The 18656-nt window shown below is 34.2% G+C and overlaps 2 protein-coding genes across 2 annotated transcripts in view; both read right to left on the minus strand.

The window, feature by feature from the left end:
* Positions 1-8573: 8573 nt before the first annotated feature.
* Positions 8574-18656, minus strand: part of LOC127836064 (uncharacterized) — a 31258-nt gene continuing 21175 nt past the window's right edge. The window contains exons 2-3 of the mRNA XM_052362488.1: positions 9007-9132; positions 8574-8803 (exon numbers count right to left, since the gene is read on the minus strand). Of these exons, the coding sequence (XP_052218448.1) occupies positions 8643-8803; positions 9007-9132 (287 nt within the window). The 3' untranslated portion in view covers positions 8574-8642. The remainder of the gene's footprint in view (positions 8804-9006; positions 9133-18656) is intronic.
* LOC127836067 (complement C1q tumor necrosis factor-related protein 3-like) lies at positions 12031-13333 on the minus strand. The gene is made up of 2 exons (XM_052362490.1): positions 12970-13333; positions 12031-12575 (listed from the first exon to the last, which is right to left on the minus strand). Exons 1-2 carry the CDS (start codon positions 13181-13183, stop codon positions 12094-12096), a joined length of 696 nt encoding a protein of 231 aa, XP_052218450.1. The 5' UTR covers positions 13184-13333; the 3' UTR covers positions 12031-12093.

Here is an 18656-nt window from a genome sequence, read left to right on the forward strand (position 1 = left end):
TTGTGTATTGCTTCTTATATTCGTGCAAGTTACATGTTTAATAATTTAATTTGTAACAAATAGTGAATACGCTTTAATCGACACTGAGAATAACGGAATACTGTAATAAATTGCATAAAATATACGCATCTTGCTGAAGTAATTAAACTGAAAACTTGTATAAATGTAATATTTCACTTGTAAGTTCTGTTTCGAAGACTTCCCAATGTCGATGAATATTGATTTTCTCATTGAGAGATCCTATACAATTGCGTTTAAATTACAAGTTTTATGAAATGTGTTATTTTATTTCTAAAATTCCATTGATAGAAATAGTAGCTTTAACATAATACGATAATTGTAACAGCTGTTAGAAATGTGTCCACCAATCGGTAGTCTGGTCCTTATTGGTGCATACATTCTTCGCCGCATTGAAAATAAGCAAACTGTTATTTGCGAAAGAGCAGCGCACGATGAGTTTCTATGGAATCCTTATAGGGCCAAGATGATTGTCGCGTGTCGACCTTCGAGGTCGACTCACGACATTCAAGGGACGCACGATATGACACTCAACATTTGAAGTCGACATGCGACAATCAAGATTTAAGTGTCGCATATTGCGCTGGGTTTTAGAAACAAATATTGCATATCGTGCGACGCGGTGAAGTCGCGTATCGCTTTGCATGTCGACTTCAATTGTCGTGTGTCGACCTTCGAGCGCGACACTCGACATTTGAGCGACGCACGATACGACGCGCGACATGAGATATGACACTCGACACTACATTGAGCAAATGTCGCCTGTCGACCTAAATTCCCTAGGTCGACACGCAATATTTGATCGACGCACGATACGACGCGCGACGCACGATATGACACTCGACACTATATCGAGGAAATATCGCGCAAGTGTCGCATGTCGACTGGTGTGAGAGTATTGTTTTTCAACTGCAAGCACGGTGTTATAGTAAAAAGTTACTATTGGGCTACATTATGAATGATTTAAGAATTTGACCACCAACCCTCTTGGCTTTCGATTTTGATCGGGCCATGCAATTTTTCGAGTGTTGGGAATATGTTGTAGTCCCGGGCCTAACGGGCATACATATAGCTACGCCACTGCTGTGCTTTATTACGTACAACATAAAGTATTGATACATATTTCATCGAAACGCTCAATGATGAAGCAGCCAATGATTGTAAAGTGATATTATAGACATGTTTCACTGTTGAATTGAGCTGAAAAGAATTAACAGGTCAAAAGAGTTAGTTAAAATGTGGTAACTGACCAATTATCTGCAACTCATCTTGCTACCAGTTGTTTATAAAAAATATATATTATTATACGAATCTGCACTTAAACTAAATTTAGAGTCACATTGTTCCTGCATGATCAGTTGTCAAACGAAAGTACGGTTGATATTCAAATGCATTATTTTTCTCTTTCCGGGATATTGTTTAAGTATGTTGATGCTGCATAATATAAGTGTACACTTGAAGCGAAAACACCAAAAATAAACAACGGTTGCGATAGACATCTGTATACTGTTAGATGCTCATAACATCACTTTAAAGCATGGTCAAACGAAACCGTTCAGAGGCATGCTGCTAATTTCAAATGTTATCCACGTTACATATTATAGCGGAGAACAGTTGTCTATTCTTGACCAAGTCGCCTTAGATTGACAATCGTGCAATTTAGTTCTATTCATCGAAGATTAATTTATCTTAAAATGTTCAAAAACATGCAATCACAACTCATTTTGAAACATGAGGACCTTTATAAGTTTTGACATGGTGGAGTTCATAAAGGCAAATCGATGTTTTGCGTGTAAAACGAGGAAGTTTCATAAAAAAAAATTACTCATTTCATAGCTTTTATGATATACAAGTTCCTGCATTAACAAACGCTTCTAATCGATCCACTAGATATTTTTGCAATTTTGAACGACATGGAGCCAATTCAAAGGAGGTGGTGCTAAGAACAGGAGGTGGTGTAATATTATGAAAAACATATTATGCGTACTCAACCTTTGGATTTCTTAATCGTTTTAAAAAAGCTTCCGATCCTTAGCGCCTAGTATCCCTACGTAGTTTACTTTCTGCATCTCCAAAAATAAATGGCGCAATTGATTAACGGTCGTGTTATACTCATTATTAGTTGTAAAACATTAACGTTCTATATCACCGTTTTTTTCTGAAACGTTCTTAGCCCTATACTTTATTAATATCAACTTTTCTTGGCGATGTTTTGCAACAGCAACCATCAAACATTCCGGTACTACGAATGTCTCAGTAAAGCCTTTAGTGATGTACGTACGTTTACCAGTGACAGGCAGGTGCAGACATGTTTTATTTTTGTTACACAACGCATAGCTTTTGCAAGCGAAAACTGGTTATACGTCGTTATCACCTAACGTATTAATTTGTATTCTGACCATATGTTTTTGCGATTCTATAATAGTCAGTTTGGTTCAAAAGCATAAACTATAAACCCTGACTTATTGTTGTTTTAACATTAAAAACAAATGATGAATTGTTATGTAAACGTTTGTATAAACACATAACAAATAAATACATTATATTTAGTGATAAGCATCAAGGCCTGCATGAAACCATATATTTTTCAATTTTGAAGGAAATGTATGTATCACCCGTCAAGATATTAATTGTATTCAAAGAAATAGGACGTCCGTCGGATCTTCATGCTCTTTCGTGCCATCATACTTCTGTTTGTAGTTATGAATTTATTTTTTTTTAGAAATACTACTTATTTTGAGAGAGAAGTTGCGTCTTGCGACAGAACCATATCTATTGAAAATGAAGGATTTTGTATAACTTTGTTGTTCCTAATATTAAACTGTTGTACGCTGTGTTCAAATGATCGGAAAATTCTGTTTCAATTTAATTCAGCATATGTGATGGTCTTGAACAGAATGTTTAATTCAAACCTTGCCGTCAATTAGTTTGTTCAGCTTATAAAGCCTTCCTTCATTGAGTAGTGAAGAAATGGTCTCCCTTGCTAAAGTGATTCGCGAATTATAGTTGTGTCTTTTTAGCGGAACATGATTTTGTATAGGATTATGTCAAATACAGAGATCAATTGAAATATTGTGATAAATCACTGTGTATAGAGAGTAAAGTATAATGCTCACGAATTGACTTTCAATCACAAAACCCCGTAAACAAAGCTACGTTTGACTACGTGATTAGATGACTTGTGCAAACATAATTCATAGTATACAATGTATTCGATTTGATTGGATAATATGCTGTAATGCCGAATTGCTTGAACAGTTTGTTACAGTTAATTTAAATTAATACTTAATTAATTGATTAATCAATATTAAAGTGAGACTAAACGATTTGTTAAATATTTATAAATTTATATAAAATGTGTAAAAAACTTATTATACATATATTTCAATATAAATTAAAATAAAAGTTAAGAAGAACATGTGTCGAAAAATGCAAAATAAGCCAGAGATTTAATTCTGAAATCGAAAATGTCTGTTCAGTCGAATTTGCCAGCATGTATATCATGCATGCACGATGTGAATCTAAATTTAGTTTTAGTACAGATTCGTTCATACGAAACAAAGACACAATTTTGTTTTACGGATCATTTTAATTATCAGCAATGATATCTATTCATACGACACACGAACGCTAGCACCGATCCTAATAAAAAGACGAATGCTGCGGTTATTGTAGGAAAATAGGTACGAAATATCTTCGTCACAATCGGCACGGGGAGCTAATTTGTCTTTGCTACATTTTATGGAATTCGTCTTCAATGTATAATTGTTCTTGCCAATTTTGTTTTATTGTAACATATTTTTTATCAATATTTTACAATTTAACACATATGAAAATCGTGCAGTCTCACTTTAAATTACATTTTATACGACGTGATTATTCGAAACACATAACCTTGACAGTTTAATATTTATTACCAATGTCTATATATGAATATATGAAATGTAAGTTTCATTTGCCAATTGGTGAAACATTGCAATTAGATCATATGTTAATGTTTATTGTGTTTATATTTTAGCTCCATGCAATCGAAGCGCACTAAAGTGTTACTGGAATTGTTACATTACACTAATCTAAAATACGTTTTAATTTAAGTTTATCATTCAATTCGTTTTCAGGAAGCTCTACTAGACATACTGCGCTCTTTTAGAGATGAAAAAGTCGTACTCTAATTACACTGATTTAATTTTATTTTAAAGTGAATGTTGTTTGGATATAAGTAAACAACATATTCACCCAATAATTGGGGCAACAGCATAATGCTGTTTCAAAAGAATTCCCGAGAACATGGTCTTTCATATCGAATTTATTGCAATTTCCGGGTCTTCATCAATTTACCGAGAGCTGATCCGTCTTTGTGTTCGACATAACAATAAATATATATACTAGTGTGTTTATAGCAAATAAGTTATTCTTTACATTAAAAATGCACATAGGTGCCGTAAACCTATAACAGAAAACTATTACATCCTCATTGAATTCTAAAAGTGAAATGTCTATTTTATATATCCTCCAAGTAAGGAAGGTCTGCTTCGAAAACTTGAAACAAAGGTCGCCTTCTTTATATATGCGTTGATCCGATGACTCCCATTACTCAGTTTTGTTATTTGACAAGACGTGTGTCCCTCAAACGTATTGTTTTAAATGAATGTACTGCAAAATTAAGGATAATCCAAATGCAAAATGTGATTATATTCAATTATTACAATGCGGCTTCACTCAGATGTATTATTTGCTCTATGTTATATAAGTCGCCAAATTGTATGTTTGTCATATTGGAGCAATTAAAAATATTTTTGTTGAAACATGTATATGTAAACATGCCACTCTCTTATGTTGCCGTGTACTCGATACTCCATGACTGCAGTCCTCTCGATATTTCCGCAGAAATAAATGGACTGCACAGATAATATTTAATGTAATATAATAATGCATGTACTGTCTTTTGGTTAGAGATGTATAAAGGTAATCACACATTAAACCTAATTATTAAAGCATAAACAAATCCATTTTGAATAGCTATGCAGTGAAACTAGGCACGTTTAATTAATTATGCATGTAACACTATGCAATCAGTAAAAAAAACATCGTGAACCTCTTCCTAAATTCTCTATAATTTTTTTTTATGTTATCACAACAAACGCCGAACGGTCGATAAAACACCTGAAACCAAAATGTGAGGATGATAATCGCGCTTATAGGTAATTTGCATAGCTAATATTTACCCTGTGTTTCATAAACATATATTTCCCGGCTAAATATTGTATTGCATTGATTACACATACCTGGATGCATATGACATCACGCTGATATCTGACCAACTTATGTCGGTTTTTTATGATATGATATAGCATCACAAACTGCAACTACATTAACAAAACAATCTTAAGTGTTTTGTGTTGAAGTTGTAGTACTATGCATCTAACCAACGCAGTGCATCAACGTTTGTAACGTTAAACTGATCTAAAATAAGACTTTCCAATTCAAGGTGATGATGCCATTCGTTATTCGAAAGCTCTGCTAGTCAGACTGCGCTTTTTCAGAGATGAAATAAGTCGTACGTTAATTGAATTGAATTGAAAAGTAGTATTTATTGTATGTTGTTTACATATACATCAACATGTTCATCCAATTATTATGGCAACAGTATGATACTGTTTCAAGAGAAATCCAGGGAACATGGTCTGTCCTATCGACGATATCGCACCTTTCAGATAGTCTTCGCCGTTATCAGTATGTCGTACGGTCACCGTTGCCCCTTCGTTAACAAAGAACAACAGAAGCCGAAGTGGTTTATGAAGCAGCATCTCCAGCTTTTCCATGCAATCATAGATACTATCAGATGGTTTAACACCAAGATCATTTGCGAGTAGAATGCATAGTTTAATTAGAATCGTCAATCCCATGGTTTCTCTCTTAATGCCTACAGCTTGTTACATAGTCAAATGTGTTCATGTCAATATATTAAGATTATTACTCGTTTAGTCTTTTTGACAAGAGGTTCGACCGTAATAAGTTAACGTAGTCAGGTAGTTAATACTTGGGCACAAATACTTATCAATTATATCATGCTTAATGTGACATTTTGATACAAAAGGTCTTAACCAGAGCAACTAGTTTTCCGTCATTGCGACATCGTTTTATTATATTGTTATCATACTATTCTTCATGAAGAATTTGGAAAATAGTTCTTTGACAACATGGTATACACATGCATTTGTTTTAACATTTGGACGTTGTATGTATATATAACCTTCTAAATGTCCAATATTAAATTGTATACGTAACACTAAGTCTGAAGGTGTTATAAAGACTTATGTTAAATCATGCGTTACATGCTGATTAGAAGGGGATTAGTACTGCGGAATGATGATTTGAGAAAATAAGTTGAAAGCTTTGATTGGCTGGCTATACAAACATTGTAACTGTAAATTTCTCCCGAGTACACTAACGTTGTATGTAAAAAAAGTAAAGCATCGTTATTATTTTATCCTTAATGATGCTTTAACAACATTTCAGCAAGACACGGAAACAAATTACAACAGCTGTACTTTTATATGTGGTATGTATCTTAACATATAAACTGTATTATAATCTAACGTTGTTTTCATATCGACCTCTCGGAGGGTAAGTCACGGGACCTTTCAAAAGACATAAATGGTCACAGTTCTCATTCAAGCAAAAACTCGTTTATAATAATCCGTATATCAATGACAACACATAACACAACATGCACGTGATTCTAGGCTTGTTATTCTTTAGCAAGGCAACCAAAATTATAAAGATGATTGCCAGTGCAGCAACCACTTGCGAAAAAAGAAACATATTGTTGTTATTTCTATAACATAAAAAGAGGATAAACAGTGCACACCCATCTCAACCTGTGCTTTAAGACACACTTTTTAATAGTTTGAATGGGTTGTTTATTTCAAACTTGTAATATAAAAAGCTGTAAAATAATTTTGAAAGCTGAGTTGCTTCTGAGATTTTGCAATTGCGAGCAACTTCAGTGCCTTCAGCGCTTTGATTTGGTTTATAGTTTTTGTCTCCGTGACATACGGCGTTGTTGGCAAAGCCCTTTTGCCGGAAATAGTTTGCACGGACGAAATGAAAGCCATCAAGGAGAGACGTGCAACGGTTGAAATAGAACAGGAGCTCAACAAGTACGCAATTTTCGTTTAAATTATGTTTTGTATACTGGTTTTTTGCTTAATCTATATACTGTTTACATCGGAATGAATCATAAGAAGATTGACTTCATTTTTGTTTTATTTAAAACAGTTTCTATGTACATTCCAAAAAAAATTTCATATACCGTGACAGTTTTGATCCACTATTGGTGAATCTTCATCTGACTGTGACTTTGCGGGAAATGCACGTCACAGGGCGGGTTTACTGCCGGACTGGTTCCCAGCAGTAAAGAAAGGCCTGTAGATAGGACTCAGTTGGCAGCTCCCGTCGTCCCTGTTCATCACCCGTCTCTCCTTAGCTATCGCAACCGATTCCCTAAGTTTTCTGAATCTATTGGTTGTATAGTAAAAAAGCATAGCAACCCTTTATCCGTTATAAGCATGATAATTACAAAGAAGACAAAAAAACTGATAATGTGAGCAAAATTTAATCAACCATTAGACAACCATATTAAAAACATACCATGTACCTTTTAACTAAGGCTCAGTGCAGGAAAACATGTTGTAAGCCGTATCACACAGCTTGGTTGTGTTACGTTTGCGTCTTTCACTTGTATTATGATACCAAAGAGCTTAAATCACATACGGAGGTTGGCACCTGCTGTTACATGTATGACCACGTAGTGTATTATGTGTACTGCGAAGGGTAGATTTCGCAACGCAAACAGTCGGAAATATCAAACACATATCCTGCATGACATTATATTGACACGGCATCGCAACACTCGAGTTATGAAGAAAACAAAAACTGAGGTTATGTTGAACAAAATGAACCAACAAACATAGGAACTAATATCCGACGGACGTTACGGAGGTATATTGGCAGATCCTTTTCCCGCCCGCCTTCTGAGAGTGGGGCATAATCATGGCATACCTTACGCTCTACACGAACTATCGTACAAAACACGTCTTCGAGATCTAGAATGATATTACAACTACGTCAACAATAACAAATCGTATATACATAGGCCATCTTTTTGTTTATTTCACGACCTAAAAGAAGAAAAATGTTGTATTGTTGGCATATTATGGACAATATGTATACATATAATACATTTAATTACTCAAGTTATGACGTTAACACTTCAGTTATAAGTGCAATTGCATCCCAAAATCGGAGAGGCAGGATAATGCTGCATGAGCAAAAATCCGGAGAAAGTTGACTGTCCCCCCATAGTAGGCCCCCTCCAGAGCGTGATCAATGGACTCAAAGTGACGAACGGACACGGATTGCCCCTTTGTTAACACAAGAACAACGTTACACGAAGCGGAATCAAATGTGTGGCCGTTTGAACCATTTACGAGCAGTGTGCATAATGCCGTATTCTCTTTGTAGATCATGTAATGGGCAGTATGGTCTTCGTGCGTTATCAGTGTCGTTGAAAACACGTACAATCCATCCACTGGCGCCGTGAAAACACCGGTGACGGCACTCTAACCAGCAGCGGAGTTCGTCGAGTCTATGCTGGTGATGCCTTGTTCAAATCGTATGATCTGCCCGGCTCCTTGGTGCGGGATTTTCTGCGATACATGCGCATAAAATGCAATTTCCGTTCCCTCTGCTAGTTGTCGAGATTGGAAATGTCGTCGTCTTTCTAATAAGTAAAAAAAATATAAATTATAAGTAGCCACGTACTTGCAAACATTTTCATATGAACGTCATGTAAGAATAGTATACATCTCTATATACAACGGTTAGGTTTAAAAAAAGTTTTGTCACATACGCAGCATCATATATATGAAATATATTAATAATATATTAATAAATATTAATATGAAGTGAGATAAGTAAGCAAACCTTCGGCAAGTTGGTTTTCCAGTTGTTTCCTTGCAAGTCGCTCATCATTTAATTGCTCACTCATGTTTTCCAAAGCATTTTCCAGCCTCTCAAAGCGATTAGCGATCACATCTATTGATTTTGCCTCTAACCGAACAAAAGAAATTAACAAAATTAACACAATTACAATTGATTTCATGATGTTTATCAATCCTCTCACATGCATCGACTATCCTAATTTGGTTGTACTAGCTTTCTTTTCTTTCTTATCTTAAGTGAGTTGATCACTGTTTCTATATGTTAATATCATCTAAAGCCCTAGTCCACAACAAACTTAAACAATACCATCATGACAGAAATTAATTTGGATAAAAATCTTACTGAACAAAATGAAAAAAAAGTCGATTTAAATGTTGTGGAAATATATCAATCTTTTGCGCGTATTAACTCCATTGTTTCTATGCAAGCGATAAGGTGTGATAACTCTGAAGATAATCGATTAAGTACACCAGCAAGCGTCAAGTTAATTTTCACTCGCAAAAGACGCTTTTGGAATAAAACATAATTAAATATGTTTCTTACAAAGCGAGTCGTTTAACTTTATAAACAAAGCAGCTTTCATTTATAAGACATTACGGCATTTCAGAATGTATGCAATTTATTTTGGTGGGCAATGTCTTAAACGAAAATCATTAGCCGGAATGCATTGTAATGGCTATTCTACAAGACATAGCCGTGATGTTTTGCTTCTTTTAGATGTATGAGTTGTGCGTTTAAACGTCGCTTTCTTGTGAATAAAATGTATCATTGACACTATGCATACCTGAATTAAATACTACTGTATAGGAAATATTTCTGGCTGAAAAAAATGACACAAGAACTAGTTTACATGTAATGCTCGCGTGCGTGTTGTGTTTGAAGGATTTATATTGTTGATTAATACTTTATTTACTCTATTAGAAATCCCAAATACATTATGTAGATATTACAGATATTACCAGTAAAGCAGGAAATGTGTAAATTTCTAAACATGTATTTATATTAAAGTTGTTAGAAATTTAATTCAACAATCGGTAGTATGGTCTTTTTTGGAGTTAGCCTCGACCACAGAAGTACAATATCATGTTAAATGTGTGTTTTCTTATTTTCGGTAGCCTGACCAATGACGTTGTTACCAATGCCGACTCGACGGCATTGGTTAGCGTTGACGAAATTCGTGCTATCAATTAAAGGCGTGCACAGTTTTCAGAAGGACTTATGCTTAAACGGCGGTAATCAACGATATAGTGCTCATAATTTTAAACTTAAAATGTTCGAGTAAATGAACAGAATGCACTCTCAATTCAAATCCTTATACAGATGTTCACAAAACACTGCGATATTTCACAGTACGACACGCGTTTAATGTAATAAACAAATAACATTTACTTGAATAAATGGTTTACATGACTATTATATTCATTACATTTAATACAAAAAAATAATAATACACAATTTTTTTATTAACGTCATACATTTTGATCGTCCCTTAAAGTAGCAATTCATGTAATTAGCATAATGTTTAATCATTAACCGATTATCCTTCGCATAATTTCACAGTATTCGTAGCATATGCTTTAACGTTTGTATACAATTAAATACTGAACATATAGTTAACATATTGTTATAATACAGAATTTCATTCTTAGAGAAGCTATCTTATTTTGGAAGTGTATCTTTTTTTTAAAAGTTTAAAGACATCGGGTGCCAAGCTCGGGATCGTATTACGTTATCACTGAATTATTTGTTGTCTTACTAACCCATAAAGGTCATTTCTTTTAAACGCTTTTCATAATAAGAATCCCAGTTGATTAATAAAATAGTAAAAGTTTAATTGTTCTTTCCATTATTCTCATTATATATTTAAAAAATTGCATTATTTTATGTATTGTTCATTAGACATACACAACCAATCTTTGCAATTTATCACTATAAAACTAAATTGCGTCTACTCCTGAATTTATAATGATATCTTGCTTTTTCTCGAAAGACTTTTTCATTTACAATTAGACATGGCTGTTTGGTTTAATTTCAACGTGCCTCACAAAGTCTCGTTTATGGTACTATGGTCTCAATCTAAATCATTGAGTGGATAAACGGTTATTACATTGAAATGTGTTCTGTTTTGTTCCTTTTTTTATTTAAATCATGATGCTATGCGGTTATTTTTTATTACACCTTAAGGTTTTGTGAATAATTCTCAACCAAGTGTATGGGTACGAGCTCCTTAAAGCCTAAATGATTTGCGTTGACCGTTTCAAGGCTGTAACCTGAGTTTTGTTTATCTTCGGATGTTTTGTATCTGTGTCATTTTTAGTGTAAATATTTATAATTTCGTTGTTTCGCAATTGGTTTCATTCCATAAAAAACCTATGTTATGATTATGTTACTCTTCTACTTATGAAGCTAAAGGCTCGTCTTGTGTATATTGCGTTTTGTAATCAAATATCATGCTTTCTATACAAAGTGTACTTTTCAGCTTTATATCGTATTGCATTGATTTTACCTACAAGGATAAACACCCAATCACGCCGTTATCTGAATAAGCACAAGTTAGGTCGGTGTTTGATTCAATGTTGTGAAAAACATATCATTAATCATTTATATTTGTATAAAAATGTACATGTTTCTGCTTTGTGATCAAAGTGTACGAAACAACGTTACACAATATAATGTGACAAAGAAATATATAATATACGTCACTTTAGGTATATTCTAGTATTCGATATGGGGCAGTTTGCCAACGGACAAGAACAGCAACATTTACATATAAATAAACTATAAGCTCTTAAATCAATTTTGCACAAGAAAATTGATTTTAATAATTGTTTAGTTCATTTATAGTATCTTGCATATGATATGCGAACAAAGTTTACCAAAGTGCTGCAGGATTTGCAACGTAAAACGTATAAAACAATACGTTTCAATTCAAGTTAGTGATACTAATCATAATCAGAAAGCCCTGGTAGTCAGACGGTGATCTTAAAGAGAAGAAAAAAGTCTTACTTTAACACTGAATTGATTTGTTTTATTAATTGTATGTTGTTTACAAATAAATCAACAATATGTTTACCCAATAATTGGGGCAACAGCATGATTCTGTTTTAAAAGAAATCCAGAGAACATGGTCTGTCCCATCGGATAATTAGCACCTTCCAGGTAGTGGTCGCCGTTCATATCATCTCGAACGGTCACTGTTTCTCCCTTCAATAAGGAAAGCACAGCCTGAACGGAAGCAGAATACCACCAATGTGATACGGAATTCAAAGATAGCTTTACTATCCGCCTATTTTCATGAAATATTACGTAGGAGGAAACAGAGCCTTCGTGTTCCACCAGTGTTGCAGAAAACACGTAAATACCATCGACTGGTGCCGTGAACACTCCGGTGACAGGGCTATAACCACCAAGGGAATGCGTAGAATCGATGTTTGTAACAACTTTGTCGAACACGATTGTCTGACCCATTGATAAGTGTACTGTTGTTGAAAGGTAGGCAAAGAACGCAATTTCTGGGTCCTGAACCAGTTGCCGAGAGCTGATCCGTCTTTCTGTTAGATACAAAAATAAATACATATACAAGGCGTAGAATTCTTAACATCACAATGCACATTGGTGTCAAAAACGTATAAAATAAAACTTACGTATGTGATACGTATATTCTAAAATAAAAATGCATCTTATTATATATTCTCTTAGTAGAGAGAACAAACCATTTGTTAAAAAAACTAAATGAAAATTCGCCTAATTTCGTTCACCTCCACGTAAGGAAGATTTTTTTTAATAATCGGTCATTGACACGCCAATCCGGATAAACACCAAATAAATATGTCCAACGTCATTGAGGTTAGGGATACATAAGCTGAAATGAAAAAAGGAAACTGTTCATATGCAAGAATACAACAAAGCGCTTACGTTTCGATTTTAGTTCGAACATGAATTTACCTGCGGTGGCAAGTTTGTTTTCCAATTCAATTCGAGCACGGTGTTCATTATTTAATTGTGCTTCCATTTCAATTCTAGCATTATTCATTTGTTCGTTCATAGTTTGAAGCAGCATCTCAAGCTTTTCCACTCGATCATCGATATTATCAGATGGTTTATTTCCGAAAACATTTGCAAGAAGCACACCGAGTGTAATTAGGCCCGTCAACGACATGGTTTCTCTTTCAGTCCCAACAGATTGTGCTAAAGTCACCAGTGTTCGTGTCCATATATACCAATTATGTTACTCTTAGTCTTTTTGATAAGCGGTTTGAACGTGATCAGTGTATGCAGTCACTTAGTTTATACTTAGACACAAATACTTATCAATATACATGCTTAAATTGACACTTTGATACGAAAGATCCACTATTTCACCAACCGCCATGATGATTTCCGTCATTGCGACCTTGTTTGGATAAGAATATAATCATACTTTTTGACATCACGTATTTGGAATATTCGTCAGTGACCAAATTGTACATGCATGCATGCGTTTAAATAGCGAAACATCGTCTACACATATTGCATTCGTAACTTTGAGTTCGCAAAAAACCTTATTGATAATGTAGGGTTACTAGCTTACAACCGAATGCTGCAAATACGTCATTTTAGAAGGACACGTCGACAGATAACAAATAAAATGTTTGTCAATATAACATTGTTATCATACCGACCTTTCGGATGGGTGATTCACGGGACTATTTGTAGGACAAAATGGTAACAGCTAACATTCAAGCAAAGCTCTTTCTTCATAGCATGCATGGTCATTACTATAAAAACTCAGTTCTGCTTTTAACAAGACTCGTGTCCCTTAAACCTATTGTTTTTTTAAGGTTTTGGTTTAATAATCAGGATATTTCACATGCATGATATTATTATTTCAATTATTATCATTCGGCTCCTTTCGGATTCATTATTTGGCACATTTGCATTCTATTTATACAAGTCGCCAAAATATATGCATTTCATATCGGAACAATGAAAACTGTTTTCTTAGTCAAACATGTCTATATACCGATTTCTATTTCTTATGAAGTTATTTTAGTATTATTTACAAGAGTAAGATTCTCAAACAGATGAAACAATACCCCCTGCGCTTGAATCGTTTCACGAATACTTCAAGGAAATAAATACATATTCAATCAACGTTGACATATAAACCTGACACAACTTATTATTACATGAAAATAAGTGAGGTTGTCTTAATCAACCAAACTGCAAAACTCAAAAGCACATATCTCTTCTGACCATATATTGAATGAACATTACAAATCAACAAGAGATCTACTGATTTCTTATTACACAAAATTATTCAAGTGTTCTCTAAAACAGTTAAACAATAAAGTTAAAATATTTTTCATATGGTACGTTTAAGAAAAATACCCTTTGGGGGTTTCGTTAAAGTACATGTGTTTATATAAAGTGAAGAAACCGAAAAAAATGCGATCTACTAAAAAAGTGTACTGTTTCTTTTATACCTAATGATAAAGTATGACATTTATGCAGTGAAATAACAGCAGTGAAAATAAACAAATTGTTATTTTCACCGGTAAAGATAACACATTTTCGGAACTACTCTTTCTATTTTTAGTACAGCCACGATCGAAAATATGTATTATCTATGCTCACGAGTGAATTAAAATCGATATTCCACCAAATCCAACAAATTTTGCTTTTAAAGAGTTTTGAGTCAAGTGATCGTGAGTCGGACACGATTTGAAGTCGGACGTTTTTGGACCCGTTTTTCTGTCAATTTTACACAGTTCAGCACTATAACAAGTGTACATTAACCGAAATAAATATTTAAACCAATCAAATAAGTCGTTTGTCTGCTATGGCGTTTTGCCCAGCATTCCTGAAGGTCATTTCTACAAATAACTTCACGGGCGCGAATTTTAAAATTGACAACGCAAAAGAAGTAAGAGTTGTTTGCGTTTGAAACAGTCTGTGTTGAAATGTGTTTGAGCAATTTACATCATTGTTTAAGCTGTAGATTTGTGATCATTTTGTAAACTTAATTGAAGTTTAATCGTAGTTTCTTTGAATTGATCAGCAAATTTCCCCACCCACAACATGAACCAATTTAATTATTGAGTCGGACAGCAAAACAACGCAATTTGATATTGAGTCAGACACTGTCCGGCTCATTGTTAGTTTTGAATAAACAATGTGTTATTCTATATTTTCATATGAACGTCTACAGATTGGTCTTAAATATCGAAATAAGCCTATTTAATTACGTGTTTAATTGGAACTAAATGCAAATGTTGCCGAGTCCAATAGCTCTTATATGTTCCATTCATCAAACACTTTACTCGGTCTTTGCTAGATTGCTCTAATTAATTTGTGAAAAGTGTTTTGTTTTTTTGTTTACTATTTTTGTTTAAAAGTTCATGTCAAGCACAAAATGAGCACGTAAACCAAATTCTTACATGTTGCATTTTCCGAAATTCGTTGATATCTATCGATGTTAACTAATTCAAACAATATCATGTTAGAAATTGAGCTACGTTGGTAATAATAGGATTTTACGACTAATTTACACTGTTTGCACTTTGTAGTTAATAGTTGGTGCTGTCATATTTCACTTTCTAATAAATAAGATGAAGAATGTGATAATCCGCAATGTTGTTGTTGTCGGTATGCACCATACAGGTGGGAAGCATTGGTGGGAAGATCGGTCCATTGCATTACTGCCGTCATGAACCTGGTAACCGAAAGGACTGTATTGCGATTGGAGTTTATGAAGACTCACACCTGCATCAGCGCCGATGTTATCTTCGCCGTGAAGATGCCCTAAATCTCAAGAACGTTTTGAATTTTGCAAAAGGGTCGTGTTACCTTCGGGCAAAAATGTCCCCAGAAAAGTTTTCAAAGCTGCGCGGGCCGATGCAGAATGGCAGTATCGGCTTCCGTTGCTGCGAACAAGATGCAGACTCCATGGCTGAGATATTAAGGAGTTCCTTCATATATAAAATCTATTAACATTCTGTAAAATTTGACAGTTTGGCTAGAGTTGACAATTTCTTATTTTCAATGTTTAATTCATTAGGGTTGTTTATGTGTGTCAATGAATAATAAATGTATTTAAAACATTTCGGTTTATTTTTTTATATTTCATTGGCTCCATATAATTTGGATCCGAAAGACATGGCCAATGCCATTACCGTTGTAAATAGCGGGTTTGGGTTTAATAATCAGGATATTTCACATGCATGATATTATTATTTCAATTATTATCATTCGGCTCCTTTCGGATTCATTATTTGGCACATTTGCATTCTATTTATACAAGTCGCCAAAATATATGCATTCCATATCGGAACAATGAAAACTGTTTTCTTAGTCAAACATGTCTATATAACGATTTTTATTTCTTATGAAGCTATTTTAGTATCATTTACAAGAGTAAGATTCTCAAACAGATGAAACAATACCCCCTGCGCTTGAATCGTTTCACGAATACTTCAAGGAAGTAAATACATATTCAATCAACGTTGACATATAAACCTGACACAAATTATTATTACATGAAAATAAGTGAGGTTGTCTTCATCAACCAAACTGCAAAACTCAAAAGCACCTATCTCTTCTGACCATATATTGAATGAACATTACAAATCAACAAGAGATCTACTGATTTCTTATTACACAAAATTATTCAAGTGTTCTCTAAAACAGTTAAACAATAAAGTTAAAATATTTTTCATATGGTACGTTTAAGAAAAAATACCCTTTGGGGGTTTCGTTAATGTACATGTGATGATATAAAGTGAAGAAACCGAAAAAATGCGATCTACTAAAAAAGTGTACTGTTTCTTTTATACCTAATGATAAAGTATGACATTAATGCAGTGAAATAACAGCAGTGAAAATAAACAAATTGTTATTTTCACCGGTAAAGATAACACATTTTCGGAACTACTCTTTCTATTTTTAGTACAGCCACGATCGAAAATATGTATTATCTATGCTCACGAGTGAATTAAAATCGATATTCCAACAAATCCAACAAATTTTGCTTTTAACGAGTTTTGAGTCAAGTGATCGTGAGTCGGACACGATCTGAAGTCGGACGTTTTTGGACCCGTTTTTCTGTCAATTTTACACAGTTCAGCACTATAACAAGTGTACATTAACCGAAATAAATATTTAAACCAATCAAATAAGTCGTTTGTCTGCTATGGCGTTTTGCCCAGCATTCCTGAAGGTCATTTCTACAAATAACTTCACGGGCGCGAATTTCAAAATTGACAACGCAAAAGAAGTTAGAGTTGTTTGCGTTTGAAACAGTCTGTGTTGAAATGTGTTTGAGCAATTTACATCATTGTTTAAGCTGTAGATTTGTGATCATTTTGTAAACTTAATTGAAGTTTAATCGTAGTTTCTTTGAATTGATCAGCAAATTTCCCCACCCACAACATGAACCAATTTAATTATTGAGTCGGACAGCAAAACAACGCAATTTGATATTGAGTCAGACACTGTCCGGCTCATTGTTAGTTTTGAATAAACAATGTGTTATTTTATATGAACGTCTACAGATTGGTCTAAAATATCGAAATAAGCCTATTTAATTACGTGTTTAATTGGAACTAAATGCAAATGTTGCCGAGTCCAATAGCTCTTATATGTTCCATTCATCAAACACTTTACTCGGTCTTTGCTAGATTGTTCTAATTAATTTGTGAAAAGTGTTTTGTTTTTTTGTTTACTATTTTTGTTTAAAAGTTCATGTCAAGCACAAAATGAGCACGTAAACCAAATTCTTACATGTTGCATTTTCCGAAATTCGTTGATATCTATCGATGTTAACTAATTCAAAAAATATCATGTTAGAAATTGAGCTACGTTGGTAATAATAGGATTTTACGACTAATTTACACTGTTTGCACTTTGTAGTTAATAGTTGGTGCTGTCATATTTCACTTTCTAATAAATAAGATGAAGAATGTGATAATCCGCAATGTTTATGTTGTCGGTATGCACCATACAGGTGGGAAGCAGTTCGAAGTCGGTCCATTGCATTACTGCCGTCATGAACCTGGTAACCGAAAGGACTGTATTGCGATTGGAGTTTATGAAGACTCACACCTGCATCAGCGCCGATGTTATCTTCGCCGTGAAGATGCCCTAAATCTCAAGAATGTTTTGAATTTTGCAAAAGGGCCGTGTTACCTTCGGGCAAAAATGTCCCCAGAAAAGTTTTCAAAGCTGCGCGGGCCGATGCAGAATTGCAGTATCGGATTCCGTTGCTGCGAACAAGATGCAGACTCCATGGCTGAGATATTAAGGAGTTCCTTCATATATAAAATCTATTAACATTCTGTAAAATTTGACAGTTTGGCTAGAGTTGACAGTTTCTTATTTTCAATGTTTAATTCATTAGGGTTGTTTATGTGTGTCAATAAATAAAATAAATGTATTTAAAACATTTCGGTTTATTTTTTTATATTTCATTGGCTCCATATAATTTGGATCCGAAAGACATGGCCAATGCCATTACCGTTGTAAATAGCGGGATGTCTGTTCGCCGCGCTTTAAATGAATATAATGATCCCAAATCGGCTTTGTCTGATAGGGTGACTGGCAAGGTAAAGCACGGCGCTACCTGGGGTAAAAAGCCCAAAATGACCTCGACTGAT

This window comes from Dreissena polymorpha, chromosome 6 (genome assembly GCF_020536995.1).
Source record: "Dreissena polymorpha isolate Duluth1 chromosome 6, UMN_Dpol_1.0, whole genome shotgun sequence".
NCBI lineage: Eukaryota > Metazoa > Mollusca > Bivalvia > Myida > Dreissenidae > Dreissena > Dreissena polymorpha.

Bases quoted from the DNA above. Each gene is read 5' to 3' on its own strand.
- LOC127836067 (XM_052362490.1), bottom strand. From the start codon at position 13,183: ATGTCGTTGACGGGCCTAATTACACTCGGTGTGCTTCTTGCAAATGTT. The intron at 12,576-12,969 runs GTAAATTCATGT...TGTATCTAACAG, and splicing joins AAACAAACTTGCCACCGCAG to AAAGACGGATCAGCTCTCGG.